This window comes from Hemicordylus capensis, chromosome 2, assembly GCF_027244095.1.
Source record: "Hemicordylus capensis ecotype Gifberg chromosome 2, rHemCap1.1.pri, whole genome shotgun sequence".
Lineage (NCBI taxonomy): Eukaryota > Metazoa > Chordata > Lepidosauria > Squamata > Cordylidae > Hemicordylus > Hemicordylus capensis.
The window spans coordinates 416,214,712-416,231,730 of NC_069658.1; the positions used below are offsets into that span (position 1 = coordinate 416,214,712).

At 41.8% G+C, this 17,019-nt stretch overlaps 1 protein-coding gene across 17 annotated transcripts in view; it reads right to left on the minus strand.

Annotated features, from left to right (window-relative positions):
* The window catches only part of ZNF207 (zinc finger protein 207), a 33,697-nt gene that overhangs the window by 16,086 nt on the left and 592 nt on the right, over positions 1-17,019 (minus strand). For 12 of the 17 annotated variants that reach the window (XR_008317013.1, XR_008317011.1, XR_008317007.1 and 9 more), the window contains exons 2-6: positions 14,418-14,544; positions 11,260-11,398; positions 10,656-10,826; positions 8,563-8,638; positions 7,042-7,142 (exon numbers count right to left, since the gene is read on the minus strand). Coding sequence is in view for 8 of the 17 variants with exons in the window: in XM_053299926.1 (XP_053155901.1) it covers positions 7,042-7,142; positions 8,563-8,638; positions 10,656-10,826; positions 11,260-11,398; positions 14,418-14,544 (614 nt within the window). In the remaining 9 variants the exon portion in view is untranslated. The remainder of the gene's footprint in view (positions 1-7,041; positions 7,143-8,562; positions 8,639-10,655; positions 10,827-11,259; positions 11,399-14,417; positions 14,545-17,019) is intronic. The other 5 variants (XM_053299930.1, XM_053299933.1, XM_053299929.1 and 2 more) reach the window with 3 other exon arrangements.

A 17,019-nucleotide genomic window follows, 5' to 3' on the forward strand; every position in this document is an offset into this window, starting at 1 on the left:
AAACGTTTTGGTTTATGCATTAGACCAGGGATTCTTAAACTTGGGTCCTCAGGTGTTATTGGACTTAACTCCCATAATCCCCAGCCTCAGTGGCCTTTGGTTGGGGATTATGGGAGTTGAAGTCCAATAACACCTGAGGACCCAAGTTTGAGAATCACTGCATTAGACTGTTAATGCCGGAAGTTTGTATATTTTGATACTGTGAACAGATTGACCCATAGTATAAACTTTTGCAGCTAATGGCTGAAACAAAACTTTGTAATTACAATGATTTATTTTATACGTACGTATAAAGTACGTAGCTTGGGAGTGCTCCTGGATCCAAAACTCTCACTGGTCTCTCAGGCTGAGGCAACGGCCAGGGGCGCTTTTTATCAGCTTCAGCTGATACGTCAGCTACGCCCATTTCTGGAGGAAAATGACCTTAAAATAGTGGTACATATGCTGGTAACCTCCAGGCTTGACTACTGTAATGCACTCTTTGTGGGGTTGCCTTTGTACATAGTCTGGAAACTACATTTGGTGCAGACTGGTCTGCAAGATAAACCAAAGGGACTGCTTAACACTGATGTTGAAAGAACCGACATGTTTCCAAGCAGAAAAGAAAAGAAAAGAACTGCTTGCTCACCTGTAACTATTGATTTGGTAGAGATCTGTTGATATCCATAAGAATGGGTAATGCACTCATTGAGGTGACCAAGCCCCACCCCACCCCACCGCCTTCAGCATGCTATTTAAAGGTGGCTGGGTGCTATGGAGAATAATCATCCAGAATCAGGTAAGTTTACCATCAAAGGAGAATACCTTGCATATGCCATACACACATAGCGTTTTGCAGAGGGGTGGCCCGGAAGGGTCTTATGGATATCGCCAGATCTCCACCAGATCAATAGTAACAGGTGAACAACCTGTTTATCTGGATCAAGATCCGTCGGGATCCATAAGAATGGGTGTTTAGCTAGCTCCCAGGAGGAGGAGGGTGCAATAGCAGCTATTGCAACACCCATATTAAGATGCTTCTCCTGAAGCTCACCTCCGCAGCAGAGCACACATCTATGGCGCAATGCTTGACAAAAGGTAACCCAATGGACCAACTTGATGCTTTACAGATGTCTGTGGTTACCCCCGATAGGTGTGCAGCTGAAGAAGTGTAGGCAGGGGTAGAGTGGGTCTTGATTGCTTCTTGTGTCTGAATATTTTGTGTCTTGTATGTCAGTAGGATGAGTTCCACCAGCCAAATTGACATTCTCTGTCTAGAAATACAGGAACCCTATAAAGAGCCTTTGTATGCTACAAAGGGGCAGTTGGTGAACCTGAAGTGCTTTGGTGGACCTGAAATTCTTAGACATTGTTGGGAGGACAATGTCCAAGTAGTACAACAGAGCTCTCAGCACATTTAAGGAATGCATAGCACGTTCTAATGGAGTTGAAGGATCTTTGAAGAACATCGGAAGGACAATGTTCTGGTTGAGGTGGAAGTTGGACACCATCTTTGGAAGAAAATCTGGGTCTATATGTATCAGTACTTTATCTGAATAGATCCTATTGTATGGCAAATCCATCCTTAACGCTGTTAATTCACTTACTTGTTTGGCCATGATTATGGCCAATAGGAAAACAGTTTTCAGAGTCACTAGTTTGATGGAGGCAGAACTCATAGGTTTGAAGGGGGCCAACATTAATGTTAAAAGGACTAAATATATACTCCAGGGCTCAATGAGTTTGTGAACAGGTGGATACCCTTTAAAGAACGCCCTTTAGGAAAACCTTACTCTCTGGGTGTGAAATGTTTTCCCTTCATAACCTGGATGTCTAGAGGATAATGTAGCTAGATGCACTTTTGAGACACACATTGGCTAAACGTTGAGATTTCAGATCTGTAAGGTAGAGAAGCAAATCCCTAATTGTTGCATGATCAAGTTGAAAACCCGGTTTTCTTGCATAAATTTTCAAACAGAGCCATTTCCCCCTGTAAATGCATCTGGTAGAAGATTTCCTTTGGTTAAGAAGGATCTTGTTCAGGAGTCGATTCGCCATGCTGTTCGGTGGAGTGTTAGAACACCTGGATGCAGTACCTTGCCTTTATCCAGAGTTAAGAGATCAACTATCTGCGGTAGCTTTTGGCAGTGGTTCCTTGACAGTTTTAGTACTTGTGGAAACCATGGTTGCCGTGGCCACAACGGAATCACCAGGATGTAGGGGTAGCCAGAAGACGAGAAACCACTCAATCAGTGGTCACAGTGGAAACATATAAGGGATCTCCAGTTGCCAGACCAACTGGAAGGCATCCCCTAGAGATCATGGATTGTGCCCTGCACTGGAGCAGAAGCGAGTGCACTTCTTGTTCTCCGAAGCGGCAAACAGATCTATGGTTGGTTGCATCCAACTTGAAAAGAGGGGTGTGATGCACTCGTGCTGTTGTGGGAAAATCCGACTCAAGTTGTCTGTCAAGATGTTGTCCAGGCCCTTTATGTGTATGATTAGGGTTAGGGTTAGGGTGGATTTGATGCCAGATGCACCAATGCCATATTTGTAGGCTGAGTGCACAAAAACTTCGAGATACAGTCCTTCCCTGGTGGTTGATGTAGGCCAGGGCTGTAGTACTGTCCAATTGTAGAAGAGGCAAGAAGGCTTTCATTGCTTTGAAGATAGCTAGAAGCTCCAGGAAATTGATGTGTAGTTTTTGTTGAACGGTCCACTTGCCCTGTATTCGATGGGTCCCACAGTGGGCCCCCCAACCCAGGAGCAAAGCGTCCGTTGTGAGCCAGATACGGGGCGGGGGGAGTCATTATAAAGGAACCCCTTCCAGCAGATTCCTGCTCAGTGACCACCAGGTAAGTGAGCTCAGAATTTGACCTAGGATCACGAGACGTAGGGTCTGTGGGTCTATGTTCAGGAGGAAGATGGAGAGAAACCACAGTTGCCGTTTGCACATTTTTAACCGAGCATATCTCACCACTGTGTTGCAGGATGCCATCAGATCTAAAAGTCTCTGAATGAGTCAAGCAGGTTGAGATGGGTATTGTTGGACATGGATCACCAACTTGCTGATGCACTAGAAATGCTCTAAGTATGCCCTTCTGGCTCTTGTATCCAGTACCACACCAATGTAATTGATTGAGGGAACTGGTTCCAATTTGGACTTTTCCCAATTGACTTGGACCCCCAAGTCTTGGAGAAGAGATAGTACATATTTCATTTGCAAATGGAACTCTTTTGTCTTTTGAAATTAGAAGCCAGTCATCCAAGTAGGGATAGACTGATATGCCTTGTGTCCGAAGGTAAGCTATCACTGCAACCACACATTTCGTAAATATCTTGGGGGCGGTAGCAAGCCCGAAGGGTAAGACCGTGTACTGGCACACTTGACTTCCTAGTGGAAATCTGAGATACTTTCTGCAATGTTCCCTGATGCCAATATGGAAATATGCATCCTTGAGATCCAGCGTCACCAGCCAATTCTCTTGATATAGAAGAGGTGGGATTTCTTATAACCCTATCATGCAGAATTTCTTCGCATGGACCAACTTGTTTAGGATGCGCAACTTCCTATCTCTGAAGTTTGCGGGAAACCCTTAAATGTCGAGGCCAAGGGAGTGCTCGAACTAGAATCTAGGATAGGCAGTAAATGTGCCGTTGTAGTATCTAAAGCTATTTTCCTATCTTCCTCCTCGATGTTGAAGGATGGTATATCAGCTTGACATCACGGGACCACTAACCCTGATGCTGACAAGATAAGGAGTATTTAAGGTTGAAACAGGAGGTTGAGTGATAGGCGTTGCAGGAGCTTATGTCAATATTGACGGTATCTCTTGATGTCAACCTGCAGGCATCAATGTCAGTGACAAATTTATCGGTGTTGGTGCTGGTGACAGAGATCGGGTTCTCGATGGCAATGGTCTGGGCGTTGATGCACGCTCAACATCAACAGATTCTATAGCTTTAGGTTCTGCTTCCTTTGAGGTCGAAGCCTTCAATGTTGAAGGATGTTTGTCGCTATCGAGCACCAAAGGTAGGCATTGCAGATCTGATGGAGATGGTATTCTTTCCTTCATTATATCTACTGTTTTAGATTTCTTCAATGTATGGGAAGAGTGTGGATCTCCCGAGTCCGAATGGCTTCTCTTAGATTTTGAACCTTCCAATGTGGGATGTGTAGACTTGGATGAAAAATTTTGGAATTTGGTATGAGGCCAACAAGCTCAAAGCCGATGGATCTGGACCGTGATCCGTTGATTCCATAAGGAAATGGGTTCTGCGCCTGCGTAGGGACCTCGCGGGTCAACTAAGTAGCTCCTTGCGATGCCCAACTGCCACCACGTGGCTTGTGTGTCTGTTATACTCAGCAGTTGGGCATCCCTCAGTCAGTTTCTGTTTGACCGCCACAGCGTTCAGACCTCGTTTAGTCTCCTTGGTAGCAGAGATATACTTATTACTTGAGATTTAACAATAACGACTTAGGACTGTAAACGGTACAGAATTTTGTTAGTGGACTTGTTTTTGTAGAAAGATACAGTTGTCTATCGGATTTTGGACCTACGGAACGGATTTACGGATAGAGATCGCATAATGGACTACTTTATCAGCTGTCTGGACGGCTCATTTGGTACTTGACTTCGGACTGCTAAACAACATATGGGAAGAGTTGAGATGGAAGCTAAAAAAACATTCAAGCGCTGTGTGAAGTGCTGCGCAAAATTGCCCTCTACGGATCACCACGAAGCTTGCCTACTGTGCTTGGGAGAAGAGCACAATACAGTGGACTTAGCACCTCATCATAAATGGTGGTGCCAAGCTGCAAAGCCGGGTTTTTTCTAGTTTGCTTCAAGGAGGACAGGCAGATCTTGCAGGAAGAGACTAATCTCCTAACCAGATTAAGCACAAGTCGTGGAGATCCTTTGAAGGGAACTTGCTGTTACAGCCAGTGCATCTCTTGAAAGTCCGCTTCTTCTCAGCCATCTTAGTGTGATCCAATTCATTGTCAAAGTCTGTTCCAAACAATCCAATTAACGCCAGCAAATTCTGGAAGTTATTCCAATATACAGATAACACCAGGGTACTCGAAAAAACACTGTTCCCAGTCAAAGCCAATAATCAGCCCGTTTTTTAATTATTTTCTTTCTCAGATAAACTCTCAAGGAAAACCAGTCCGACGAGGAGCAACAGCCCGAGGACTGCACGCAATGGCGGTCAGAAAAGAACTGAAGAACATGGTGCCTAGCTGCCTTTAAATAGCACACTGAAGGCGTGGGAGTGGGGCTTGGTCACCTCGACGAGCTGCGGCATGTTACTGAGTGGGTCTTGCACAGGTGCATTACCCATTCTTATGGATCTCAATCCAGATTACAAAGTGCTGATTATTACCTATAAAGCCCTTAATGGCTTGGGTCCAGGGGGTTCAAGACAGCGCGTCATGAACCCTCCTGCCTATTAAGATCATCTGGGGAGCTCTGGTTACGGCTACCATCAGCTTGCTTGGTGGCTACTTGGCCCTGGGCCTTCTCTGTAGCTTCTCTGGAATGCACTCCCTGTTAAAATCAGAGTTTCTCCATCATAGGTTGTTTTTAAAAAGACCCTTAAGAAGAGCCTCTTTTCTCAGGCTTTCAATTAATGTTAACTGGTTTTCTATCAAAATTGTTTTAATAATTTTATCCTGTTTTTTATTTGTTGCATTTTAACTGATGTACACCGCCTAGGGATGCATATGTCAGGAGAGATATGATAAATAAATAAATTTGCAAGCAAGACTAAGAGCCTGTCTTTCTGAGATATGTCGAAACAACCTAACAGTGCTAAACAAGACTTTCAGTTCAAGCAGAGAAAATGCCTGAGTAACATTTACTGTTTTACCCAGGGGTTAAGGTCTGAAGCACATCATATAATCAAGTCCCTAGACAGACTGCTAGGATAGCCAAATATAAGCTGAATTCAGCGAGGGATCTGTAGTTTTGCCCAAGACAAAAAGTAACTGGTCAAGAATATGGCAGACTCCACTGCAGGTGTGGAAGTTTTTCCTTATGCTTCTGCACAGAACTATACTTCTGTATAGCTTACACATACAGAAACCCTAGTATTTGCGTGGTGCAGTTGCATTGTTCCACAACTGCACAGGAGTTATTTGTGTATGCATAATTTGGCCAACTGTGTTAGGAAAATTGTTGGATTCTGTTGCTAACTAAATCAGAACAGAATGTGTACCTTGGGCAGACCTGCAAATGGGAGATGGAGGTCCAAACCTTTTTCAGAACATAAAATGGAGAGATTCAGTCCATCTCTCTATATAGCACATGACAATATAGCAATAACTTAACACACTACACCAGGGATTCTCAAACTTGGGTCCTCAGGTGTTATTGGACTTCAACTCCCATAATCCCCAGCCTCAGTGGCCTTTGGTTGGGGATTATGGGAGTTGAAGTCCAATAACACCTGAGGACCCAAGTTTGAGAATCACTGCACTACACAAATGGTCACTGCTCAGGAATTTGGCTGATCACAGTTTTAAATGATTAATAAAATAACCAGGGCTTCTTGTTCCTATATTCCTACTATATTTTGGGGAAATAGGATGTTATTCTCTTTACCATTAACAAGATGGTGGCATTAATCAACTTAAGAAGACACCAAATTAATTTGTGACTGTCGGTGCTGCTGAAGTTAAGGTTTTTCTGAGACTGATACAAATATGAGCCATTCAAATTTTTTTTTCTTATTTAGCTCCATTTGCATCAAGAACTTTATCACAAACCAAAACTTTTACTGAGTACCAGTTATGCTATGGGCCCAGTATCACAATCTTTTCATAATGAGTCTTAACACAACTGTAGTCAAAGTTCTAAGAGCAGCATTAAGGGGAATTTCAAACTGCCATAAAACAAAGTGGACAATGACTGCACTTTAATGTCAGAGAACTTGCGTTTTGGGCGGTATAAAAATCATGTTAAATAAATAAATAAATTCTGCATCTTTGATTTTTGTGCAGAACAATAACTATAGCAATTGATATCCAGCTTAAAAAACAAACAAAAAAGTAGCTCTCACCACAGTATGGATTCATCACCCCTGACCTACCTGGTGGCATACCAGGCATTAGAGGTGGGATTCCTGGCCCTGGAGGCATCATTCCGCCCATAGGCATCATCCTATTAAAAACAAAGACTAGCATGAACATGGAACCTGCCATAAAGAACAATGGTATAGAGTTTTCTCAATATGTTGTCTGATGATTTTAATCAATTGAGAAGTCTAAAGAATTCCCAATTTGAGTAGCTATCCACAGCAGCCCTGTTCGGGTCACTCCATGCCATCTAGTACTAAGTCAAAGTATGGAAACAGTCAATTTTGCATCCAAGTTTTCTAATAATTGTTGAGCATAATAGACCTTGCACTACTGGCTAACATCCAAACTAATGCTGTTTTGGTGCGGGGGAGAGGCAGCAATTTTTACCAATCTCTCTTTTCCTCTGAACCCCACTCTAGCATAAATCTAGATGTCAGTCATTGTTTTAGGAACTATGAGTCTGTAATAGATAGGAGAGCAAAGAAAAAACACAAACACACCTCCACTGGAAAGTTTAGAAATCCTATACAGACTAACTTCAAAGCCACCTAATGGCGCCGCGGGGAAATAACTTGCCTAGGGAGCAAGAGGTTGCTGGTTCAAAATTCGAATTCCTGCTGGCAGGTTTTCCAGTCTATGGGAAACACCTATATCGGGAAGCAGCGATATAGGAAGATGCTGAAAGGCATCATCTCATACTGCGTGGGAGATGGCAGTGGTCAACTCCTCCTGTACACTGCCGAAGACAACCAGAGGGCTCTGTGGTCGCCAGGAGTTGACACCGACTAGACGGCACAACTGTACCTTTTACTGAATGAGAAGCAATCAATTTTTGGAATTGCCTCAAGTGAATAAAAGTCAGTCTCTCAAATGTTAGGGACACAATTATTATTATTATTATTTTATTTTTTTACATGTATATAGCAATAGCAATAGCACTTACATTTATATACCGCTTTATAGCCGGAGCTCTCTAAGCGGTTTACAATGATTTAGCATATTGCCCCCAACATTCTGGGTACTCATTTTACCGACCTCGGAAGGATGGAAGGCTGAGTCAACCTTGAGCCCCTGGTCAGGGTCGAACTTGTAACCTTCTGGTTACAGGGCGGCAGTTTTACCACTGCGCCACCAGGGGCTCTTCCTCCAAGGAGCCCAGAGCGGTGTACTACATACTTGAGTTTCTCTTTCACAACAACCCTGTGAAGTAGGTTAGGCTGAGAGAGAAGTGACTGGCCCAGAGTCACCCAGCTAGTTTCATGGCTGAATGGGGATTTGAACTTGGGTCTCCCCAGTCCTAGTCCAGCACTCCAACCACTACACCACGCTGGCTCTTTTATTATAACAATTATGTTATTATAACAATTATAACAATAGTGATCTCCATGTATTCTTTAGCTTTTAAAAAATAGCACAAAATCTGGGGATAGAAAATATATGTGAAAATATGATCCTGTTTGCCAAAGTAAGAGCCATGCTATTAATCCACTTCTTGTACTTACCCAGGTGGCATTCCAGGCATCACTGGAGGCATTCCTGGCATCATTGGTGGAACACCTGCCATTAATGGTGGTATACCTGAAAGTGGAAACAGTTTATTAGAGGTATAACCTGATGTTCAGACAGAATTAGCTCCTAAAGCAGCTTGCAATGAAAATCCACATTGTAGGTACATGTTCTTTGAGAAACAGCATTCGTAGCGATATCTATTAGTTCTCCCAAGCATTAGATCCAGAGTCCTATTATAGCAGTATCATAACATTTCATAATCCAAAGCAGCATAAGAAATTCCCCCCACCCAGCTCTAATCTACTGTTACAGTATTCAACTGTTACAATCTGTTTTGCAAACAGAAAACACAAGTTTCTTCCTTACATGTTTACTATGCTCAAATGCAGTTCAAGGAAGGACAATGCAGCTCCAAAAATGCTATTTAAAACTCCAACAGGGACAGGGTTGTGAAGGTGCTAGTGTGTATTAACTAGCAGAACAGGCAGAACTAATTTAGTAACCTGACAGCTATTGGATTGTTTGAGGGGTATACGTGATGCCTCTACATAAAAAGAGTGAAAGTCAGAACATCTGATTTTGATATTAAGAGGACAAGCATCTTGCTTTAAGGCCAAATTCAGTGAAACCTGCTAGAGTCTAAAACAGGTTTGTTTTGTTGGGGGGGGGGGGACACACCACCAAACACCTCATTTTAGAAATGGTTAGCATTCACACTAGTCTAGCACTAGCATAAATGCTGTTGTACTAGCATAAGAATGTAGCAAGTGATTGTGGCAAATAAATTCAGCTGCTCCAAACTAGTGCAACCTCTTGCACAATCTCTTGTGTCCATGGCACCACAACCACAAGAAGTCAACATAGGAAGCTGCCTTATACTAGTCAGACTGTTGGTCCATCTATTCCAGTACTACCAGATCACTGGCAGCGGCTTCTCCAAGGTTGGAGGCAGGAGTCTCTCAGCCCTATCTTGGAGATTCCAGGGAAGGAATTTGGAGCTTCAGATGCTTTTCTCAGAGCTACCCAATTCCCTAAGGGGAATATCTTACAATGCTTACACATGCAGTCTCCCATTCAAATGCAAACCAGGGTGGACCCTGCTTAGCAAACGGGACAATTCATGCTTGCTACCACAAGTCTAGCTCTCCTCTTAAGTCCTTCCACAAGCACCATGGTGGCTACTACCTGATATAGTTTGCGATTCCCATCTAATATTTTCTGAACAATTTTAGATTTTGTATTGGTTTTGTACTCCTCACATTTACCAGCAAAAATGTCATCATTTTCATGATTGGTACCTAGGCTAGTAATGTGGGTTTTCTGATAAATTATGAATTTGGAATTTCCCCCAAAGCCCTAAACAAATAGAACTGATTTCATATGTTTGGCTTGTAAATAAAACTAAAAACAGTATTCCAGGTTAATTTTATGTACTATATCTTAAATCTTAACAGTTATCAGTATTTGAACTGCAATATTTTATTAGGGGGGTGGGGGGAAATCAATAAAGCACATTTAATGTGTTGGTTCATATTCAAAGAAATAAAGCTTTATGGGGAAATTAGACTTATAGGAATATAAAACTCAGTATACAATTAGTTTTCTACAAGAACTTCCAACCTCCTCAATGCAATAAAAGAAGTGAGACACTGCCGTGTTTGCTTGAAATGAAACTATACCAAACCACTGTTTTAGTTTTGCTTTCATTTGTAGATCAAGATGGAATAAGAACGTCAGCTTTGGTTTTGATCTAACTTAGACAGCCTTTTTAAAAAATTCATAACTCGATTTTGCTTGGATTATTATGTATATTTCAGTTTTATTTTTACCCTTTGCTTTCAATCAATAGGGCATGTGTGTGAGGGAGACACACATGCACACATTCTCTTCCTAAAAAAGTTAATTACAATTCTGAAACAGCGCAATATGTTTGATATATTCTTACAATATCCATTCATGTTGCACTTTCATAAAATTTCTAGTTTTAAAAATTAAAATGTTCCATTTCTAAAAATACAAATTTGTACTGTATTTGGTCTAAAAACAATGTTTCATTTGAGTACTTCCATCTTTAATGGTCTGCTACCTGGAGGTATTCCTGGTGCACCTGGCACAGGAGGTAAACCTGGCTGTGCCATTGGTGGTATATATCCCTGCTGGGGTTGCACAGGCTGTGCTTGAAATGAGGTTGAAGCTGAAGACTCATCATCATCGTATTCATCAGAATCATCTTGCTGTTTCTTTTTCTGGCTTTCTGCTAAAAGAGTTTACATCCAGATTAATTTTAATTATTACTACTATTTACTATTTTACACACTTCAACTTGGAACCACCCTGCCCGCTATTTACATCAGAGGATCTCTGAAAGTCAACTTTGGAAGTAACTGAAATGAAATTAAGATCAACAGCATTTCAGTTTTAGTTTTAATTATGTCATATTCCAGTATCATACTAAAACAAAGAGAAAGAAAGACTGCATTAATGGACAAGCAAGCAACCATGACTTCAATGTCACAAGAATTTCAATGGGACTTGAACATACCCAATTTCCTCTGCAGAACAATACTCATAAGCATTTAAATTTACATTCATGTTGCTTATCATAAAACATACCACTGAGTTTGCTCTGATACAAACATTATGCTGTTTTAAGGAATCTATACAGATAATTGTAAACTATACCAATTTACCTTGAGTTTTCTGTTCAAGCAATCTTCTCCTTTCATCCATGTCTTTTTCTGGAATGCCTTCCATACCATAGATTTCCAGTTCAATGTCAGTTCTTCCAGGTATAGCATTTGGAACAGCATCTATTGTTTCTTTATGTACCTAAACAGTGCAAAGTCCAAAACAAGTTACTAATACTAGTATTAGCAAGTCTCTGAAAAGTGGGCCCAAACAACTGAGCATGAAAGGAATCAACTAAGTATGCTGGAAAAAATGCCAAGTTAGACTGGATTCCTTAGAGAGGTTCATTATGCAGCAACTTACAGCTGTATGGTAGCAATTTAGACTAAATAAATGCAATTAAAGCTACTCTAAATCAAAAAGCATAGCTAGGTCTAAAAGTTTAAACAAAATATTACATTTAGCCCTTATTCCTATCTAGTGGTTTAAGTTATAGATTATAACTGAGATCCAAAGAACTACTTTAGGAGTGACCAGAGACTTGGGCATGCCTAGTGGGATTCTTCTCAAAGCAATTTTGCTTTTAACAGCAAGCTTCCCATGCCATGTCACAAACTTGTTTTGACAAATCTCTCAGGTGTTTTTTTTTAAATGTAGCTGCACCCATGGTTATTGGGTAAGAAACAAAAGCCCATAGCCCCTTAGGCATGAGGAGATACTTATGCAATTATTTTGATCCCAGATCTTAATTCCTAATCAAGATTTGTTTGTAGGTTAATGGTAAGTAACTTTAATTCTTATATAGAAGACTTAAGAATTAAAGAATTAAGAATTAATTTACTTCTGAGTAGATAGTTAGGATCATGTAGCATATATGCTACATGATCCTAACTACATCTGCTCAGAAATAAATCACACTAAATTACATTATGCCCCATGAAGTGTGCTTAGCATGGAAGCCTTACAGCACAATCCTATGACTATTTTCTCAGGAGCAAATCCTACTATTTAATGGGACTTACTTGGAGATAAGCATGCACAGGACTGCAGTCATAGTTGTTAACATAGTTTTAATGTCAAAAAACTAGGACTGGACCAGGGAATCCTAATGTGTTAAGTTACAATCATATTTAGAGAGCCAGCGTGGTGTAGTGGTTAGAGTGCTGGACTAGGACCGGGGAGATCCGAGTTAAAATCCTCATTCACTAGCTGGGTGACTCTGGGCCAGTCACTTCTCTCTCAGCCTAACCTACTTCACAGGGTTGCTGTGAAAGAGAAACTCAAGTATGTAGTACACCGCTCTGGGCTCCTTGGAGGAGGAGCGGGATATACATGTAAAAATAATAATAAAATAATAATAATAATAATAATAATTTAGTACTCTGGGCAAATCAGACAAGACAGCCTTGTCCAGACACCATCACATCAAGCATTCCATACAGGGAGCAGCTTTCCTCCAAGTGTTGCTTCAAGGGGACATGAAGGGGAATGTATGCTGCTCTGCACATAGTGTGCACAATGAATCTCTGCACTCCACTTTGTCCACTGGCTTGCAACTATTCTGTGGAATAACTGCAATTTCTTGCAGTTAGGAAAAGAATATCAGGGAAACAACCCAGTGTAACATCTGCCTATCTAATACTAAACTGCCAAACTCTGTTAACGATGAGAAAGGCCAAGATGGACACACGGTCAAGCTGACATGCAATATATATGAGTAAACATGTCACTTAACAATTTTGCACGTGCTCAGAATAATGGTATAATGAAATGAAGGGCAAAGCTTAATGTAATCTTAACATAGCTCCAAGATCCCCATGTACCAGCTGAAGTGGTTCCTGTCTCTGATGAAATATCAGGGGTCACCTTGCTTTGAGGGGAGAGGCAGACACAGCCTATCAAAGGACTTGATTTAAGAGAGCAACATGTAAGGACCTAGCACTTTAAAAGTCTCTTTGTTTACTCTTCTCTGCTGGTTTTTATCAATGCTTATGGACTGAATGCTTTTATGTAAACTGCTTTGGCGGGCTCAGGCTAAAAAGTAGTATATAAATGCTATAAATAAAAAGTTGAAAGGTGTTTAAAAGACTATCAGAAGAGCAAGGTCAGGAAAGTCAACTATTGCAAAGGTTTCTGTCATCATATGTGTGCGAGAGAGAGAGAGACACACACACACATCAAGCAAATACCCTAACCAACAAGCTTTAGGACTGATTTCCACATTGAGCAGGCTAGAACCAGTCATCCAAGACAACAGAGGTGTGTGATTTCCAGCATCCTATGTGATGAGAATTGCCCAATCCCCTAATAGAGAGTTATACCCTCTACCATGGTCACTGGAAAAAAGTATAGGAAAGAGATTACTAACAGTGTTCTCTCTAATTTTTTTCATCTGTGTGCAGAATGAGTTTTGTTCTGGGTGGCAGTATTAAGGCAATGTGTGCACACATGCATTCAGAGTGGGGCCTTCCTGATTCAACTTGAGCGGGATCTAAATTTACGAGTGGACATAAAAAAACTTGTGAGCATGCACACGCCTTAGAGGAAACACTGATTACAAAGAGATGTGAAGTGGAATGCATCTATGAACGTAACATGTATTTTTAAAGAGAGCTGGCAACATGCATAAAGGCTATTTAACACATTCCCCTGTAGCTTATGAAATAGAATACATGCCCAAAAGCTAAAATTAGGGATGGGAGCAGCACCAGGGGGAAAGGAGTGGCGAGCGGGATCTTTAAAAAAGAGGAGGGCAGGTTTTTCCTTGTGAAATTTTTAATGCACAGTTTCCACAGGTAGTGACAAGTACTGTCCATCCCCCTCAACCACAGAACACTCTACTGGGTCTTCATTAATGTAACTGCTTCTGAAATCTGGCAGCAGTATTTGTCAAATAAGGCAAGATGTATTTAAATATTAGCAATAGCAATAGCACTTACATTTATATACCGCTCTATAGCCAGAGCTCTCTAAGCGGTTTACAATGATTTAGCATATTGCCCCCAACATTCTGAGTACTCATTTTACCGACCTCGGAAGGATGGAAGGCTGAGTCAACCTTGAGCCCCTGGTCAGGATCGATCTTGCAACCTTCTGGTTACAGAGCAGCAGTTTTACCACTGCGCCACCAGGAGCTCTTTATATTGCTAAGAATATAAAGATTAAGAAACATTACTATATCGCTTCACAGCAGGCCATTTGGATATACTTGAGCACTTACCTGCATGCAGTGTATGGCTAAACCAGGCCCTGTATACAGTTTCTTATGACATATATGACATTTAAAGTGCTTTGCTTTTTGGTGCTGAATAAGAATTTTCTCATCATCAAAATCCCTGTTACAATACCTATTCAAGACTGTTAAGGAAAGCAAAATATCAAAGCATATCTACCAAATTAAATATATGCACAGTTCAAAATTACTATAACCATTCTTAAGGAAAGCAAAGAAGATGTGAAAGTTCTGAATGTTTGAAATATACTTTTCTAAAATTACTAATCCCACTTTTTACACTCTAGTTCTTTTGACCAGAGGGCATATGGTGTTTAGATTGCAAACATACACTTTTACTAGTATGCTGCTAAGAGCACCAGCAAGGTTATAAAACAAAATATCTCAAGCAATGGTGTCTAATGATGAAATATTAAAGTATACCATGGAGTGGGGAAGTTGAAGCTACAAGTCAGGGTTCCCCAATTTTGATGTGGCTCAGGAGCCAGCCATTATCTGTGCCAATACTTATCCTACTTCTGCCCCAAGTCTTCTGTGCATGTGCCTTATGCCATGCTGGCCTTTTGAAATGGCAGAAGCAGCATCAGTGTTCTCCAAAACTCTGTGTGAGAGACACCTCCCCCCACCTCTCCACATGGGCAGAAGGTACAAGCATTCTGTCATACTGAGCTTTGGTCTGCCTGCTAAAACTACTCTCTAGAGATGTGCACAATCGGCTTGTGCATGGGCTGTCGGGGAGGGGAAAGGTTCCCTTAAGGAGCCAGTAAGGAGCTCCTTACCTACTGCTCCCTGCTGCTTTTCCGAGTGTGGTGCCTGGTCTCAGCCATGCAGGGCTGCGGTGCTCTTCCCCACAGCCTGATTATCTCTCCCAGCGGTGCTGCCGATGCTGCACAGAGGCTGCAGGGAACAGCCCCGCGCAGCCAGCTGGGGACCGGGCGCCACAATTTTAAAAATATGAGAAAACACCATTAGTCTTTGTTACATAACCAAGTCCTTTATATCTTCACAGCACACCACTTTAAATGCCAAGGAAAAGAAAGTAAAGTAGAAAATTTATCTGAAATATACTCCTCCTTTTTCTACCCCTTACCCCTATACTCAAAAGACTTATTTCAGCTGATCAGTTCTTGCTGATCTCATATCTTCTCCTTTCTCAGTGTTTCTGCTACAAGGATTTCTGTTTGCTTTGAAGACAAATTGACTAATGGTGATGGGAGGAGAAAACAAGGAAATAAACAGAAGTGTCAAAGCAAAATATTTTACAAAAAATAAAAATTATTAGAGTTGGGAAGAGAAGTTCATCAAACAGAACTAGTCAAGAGTGTGGATAGATACACTCATCTTATAACTAACACCAAAGGTAGCAGTGTAGAAGGAATAGGGTTTTCAATGCTCAAAGAAACATCCCAGTACTTGAACTTCTTGATTTGTAATAACTAGATCACCTGCCCCAATAGTGGCACCTTTTAATGAAAGGAGGTATAAAAATCTAACAATAAATAAAATAAATAGTGGCAGGGGGGAAACACAACAGATCCTAAAGGCCAACTGAGCAGAAAAGATAGCCCCCCACCCTCAAAACAAAACACACACACCCTCAAGTCAGGCTAAGAGCAGCTAGATCTGCTGAAATGCAATCCCAGCACAGCATTCCCTTCAGTGGCTGTTACTGGTGTCTCCCATGCACACATGTGTTTTATACAGGTTGAGAGTCCTTTTGGGACCAGGAACCATCTCATCTCTTTTTCTACGTAAGTCTCTTTGAGAACTTCTTTGCTAAAAAACAGTATATAAATATCAATAGAGCTGCCAACATTTTAATGGGACACTGCAGCTATGCCTTTCAACTGTGGCTTTGTCTATAGATATTATAAGGGGATAATGTTAATCTCCAAGGCATTAAAATGTGTACTTTTTAATGCCTTGGGGAGAAATATTATCCCCTTGTAACATCTGCAGCTGAAGCCACAGCTGAAGGCAGAGTTACAGTGGCTAGTGAAACATTCGCCGCTCAGCCGAAAGCATAGCTACAGCAGTCAGCTGAAACAGCAGCTCAACTGAAGGCATAACTGCAGTGGCCAGCTGAAATGCTGTCAGCTCTCTCTCTCTACACACAAACAAACACACACACACACACACACCATTTTTCAACAACAAAAAGGTTCTCAAACCTGTCTACATAAGAAAAAGGAACAAGGTGGTGTCCTGTTCCGCCAGGCGCTCCAATTCTTAGGGGGGGGGGGAGGGCTCACAATCCACATAAAAACACACAAGGGAGATACCAGCAACCACCACTGGAGAAATGCTGTGCCGGGGCTGGATTGGTACAGTCGCTCTCCTCGCTAAATCGGAGAGAGCCACCCCTGTAGAAGGCACCTCTTTTAATTCTACCCAGAATCGCGTTAGAACGGGAAGAGGCACGCGCAGGCCGCGCGCGCGAGGTAGGGGAGGCGGAGGAGGCAAGTGGGGGCCAGTTTCCTCTTCCCTGGACTAGGCCACTCACTCCAGGGGTCACGACTGGAGTAGGGTGGTGTCGCGGGAACACTGGAACTAAAGGGCTGGAGGAGATCAGTAGCTGCTCCGGCCCAAG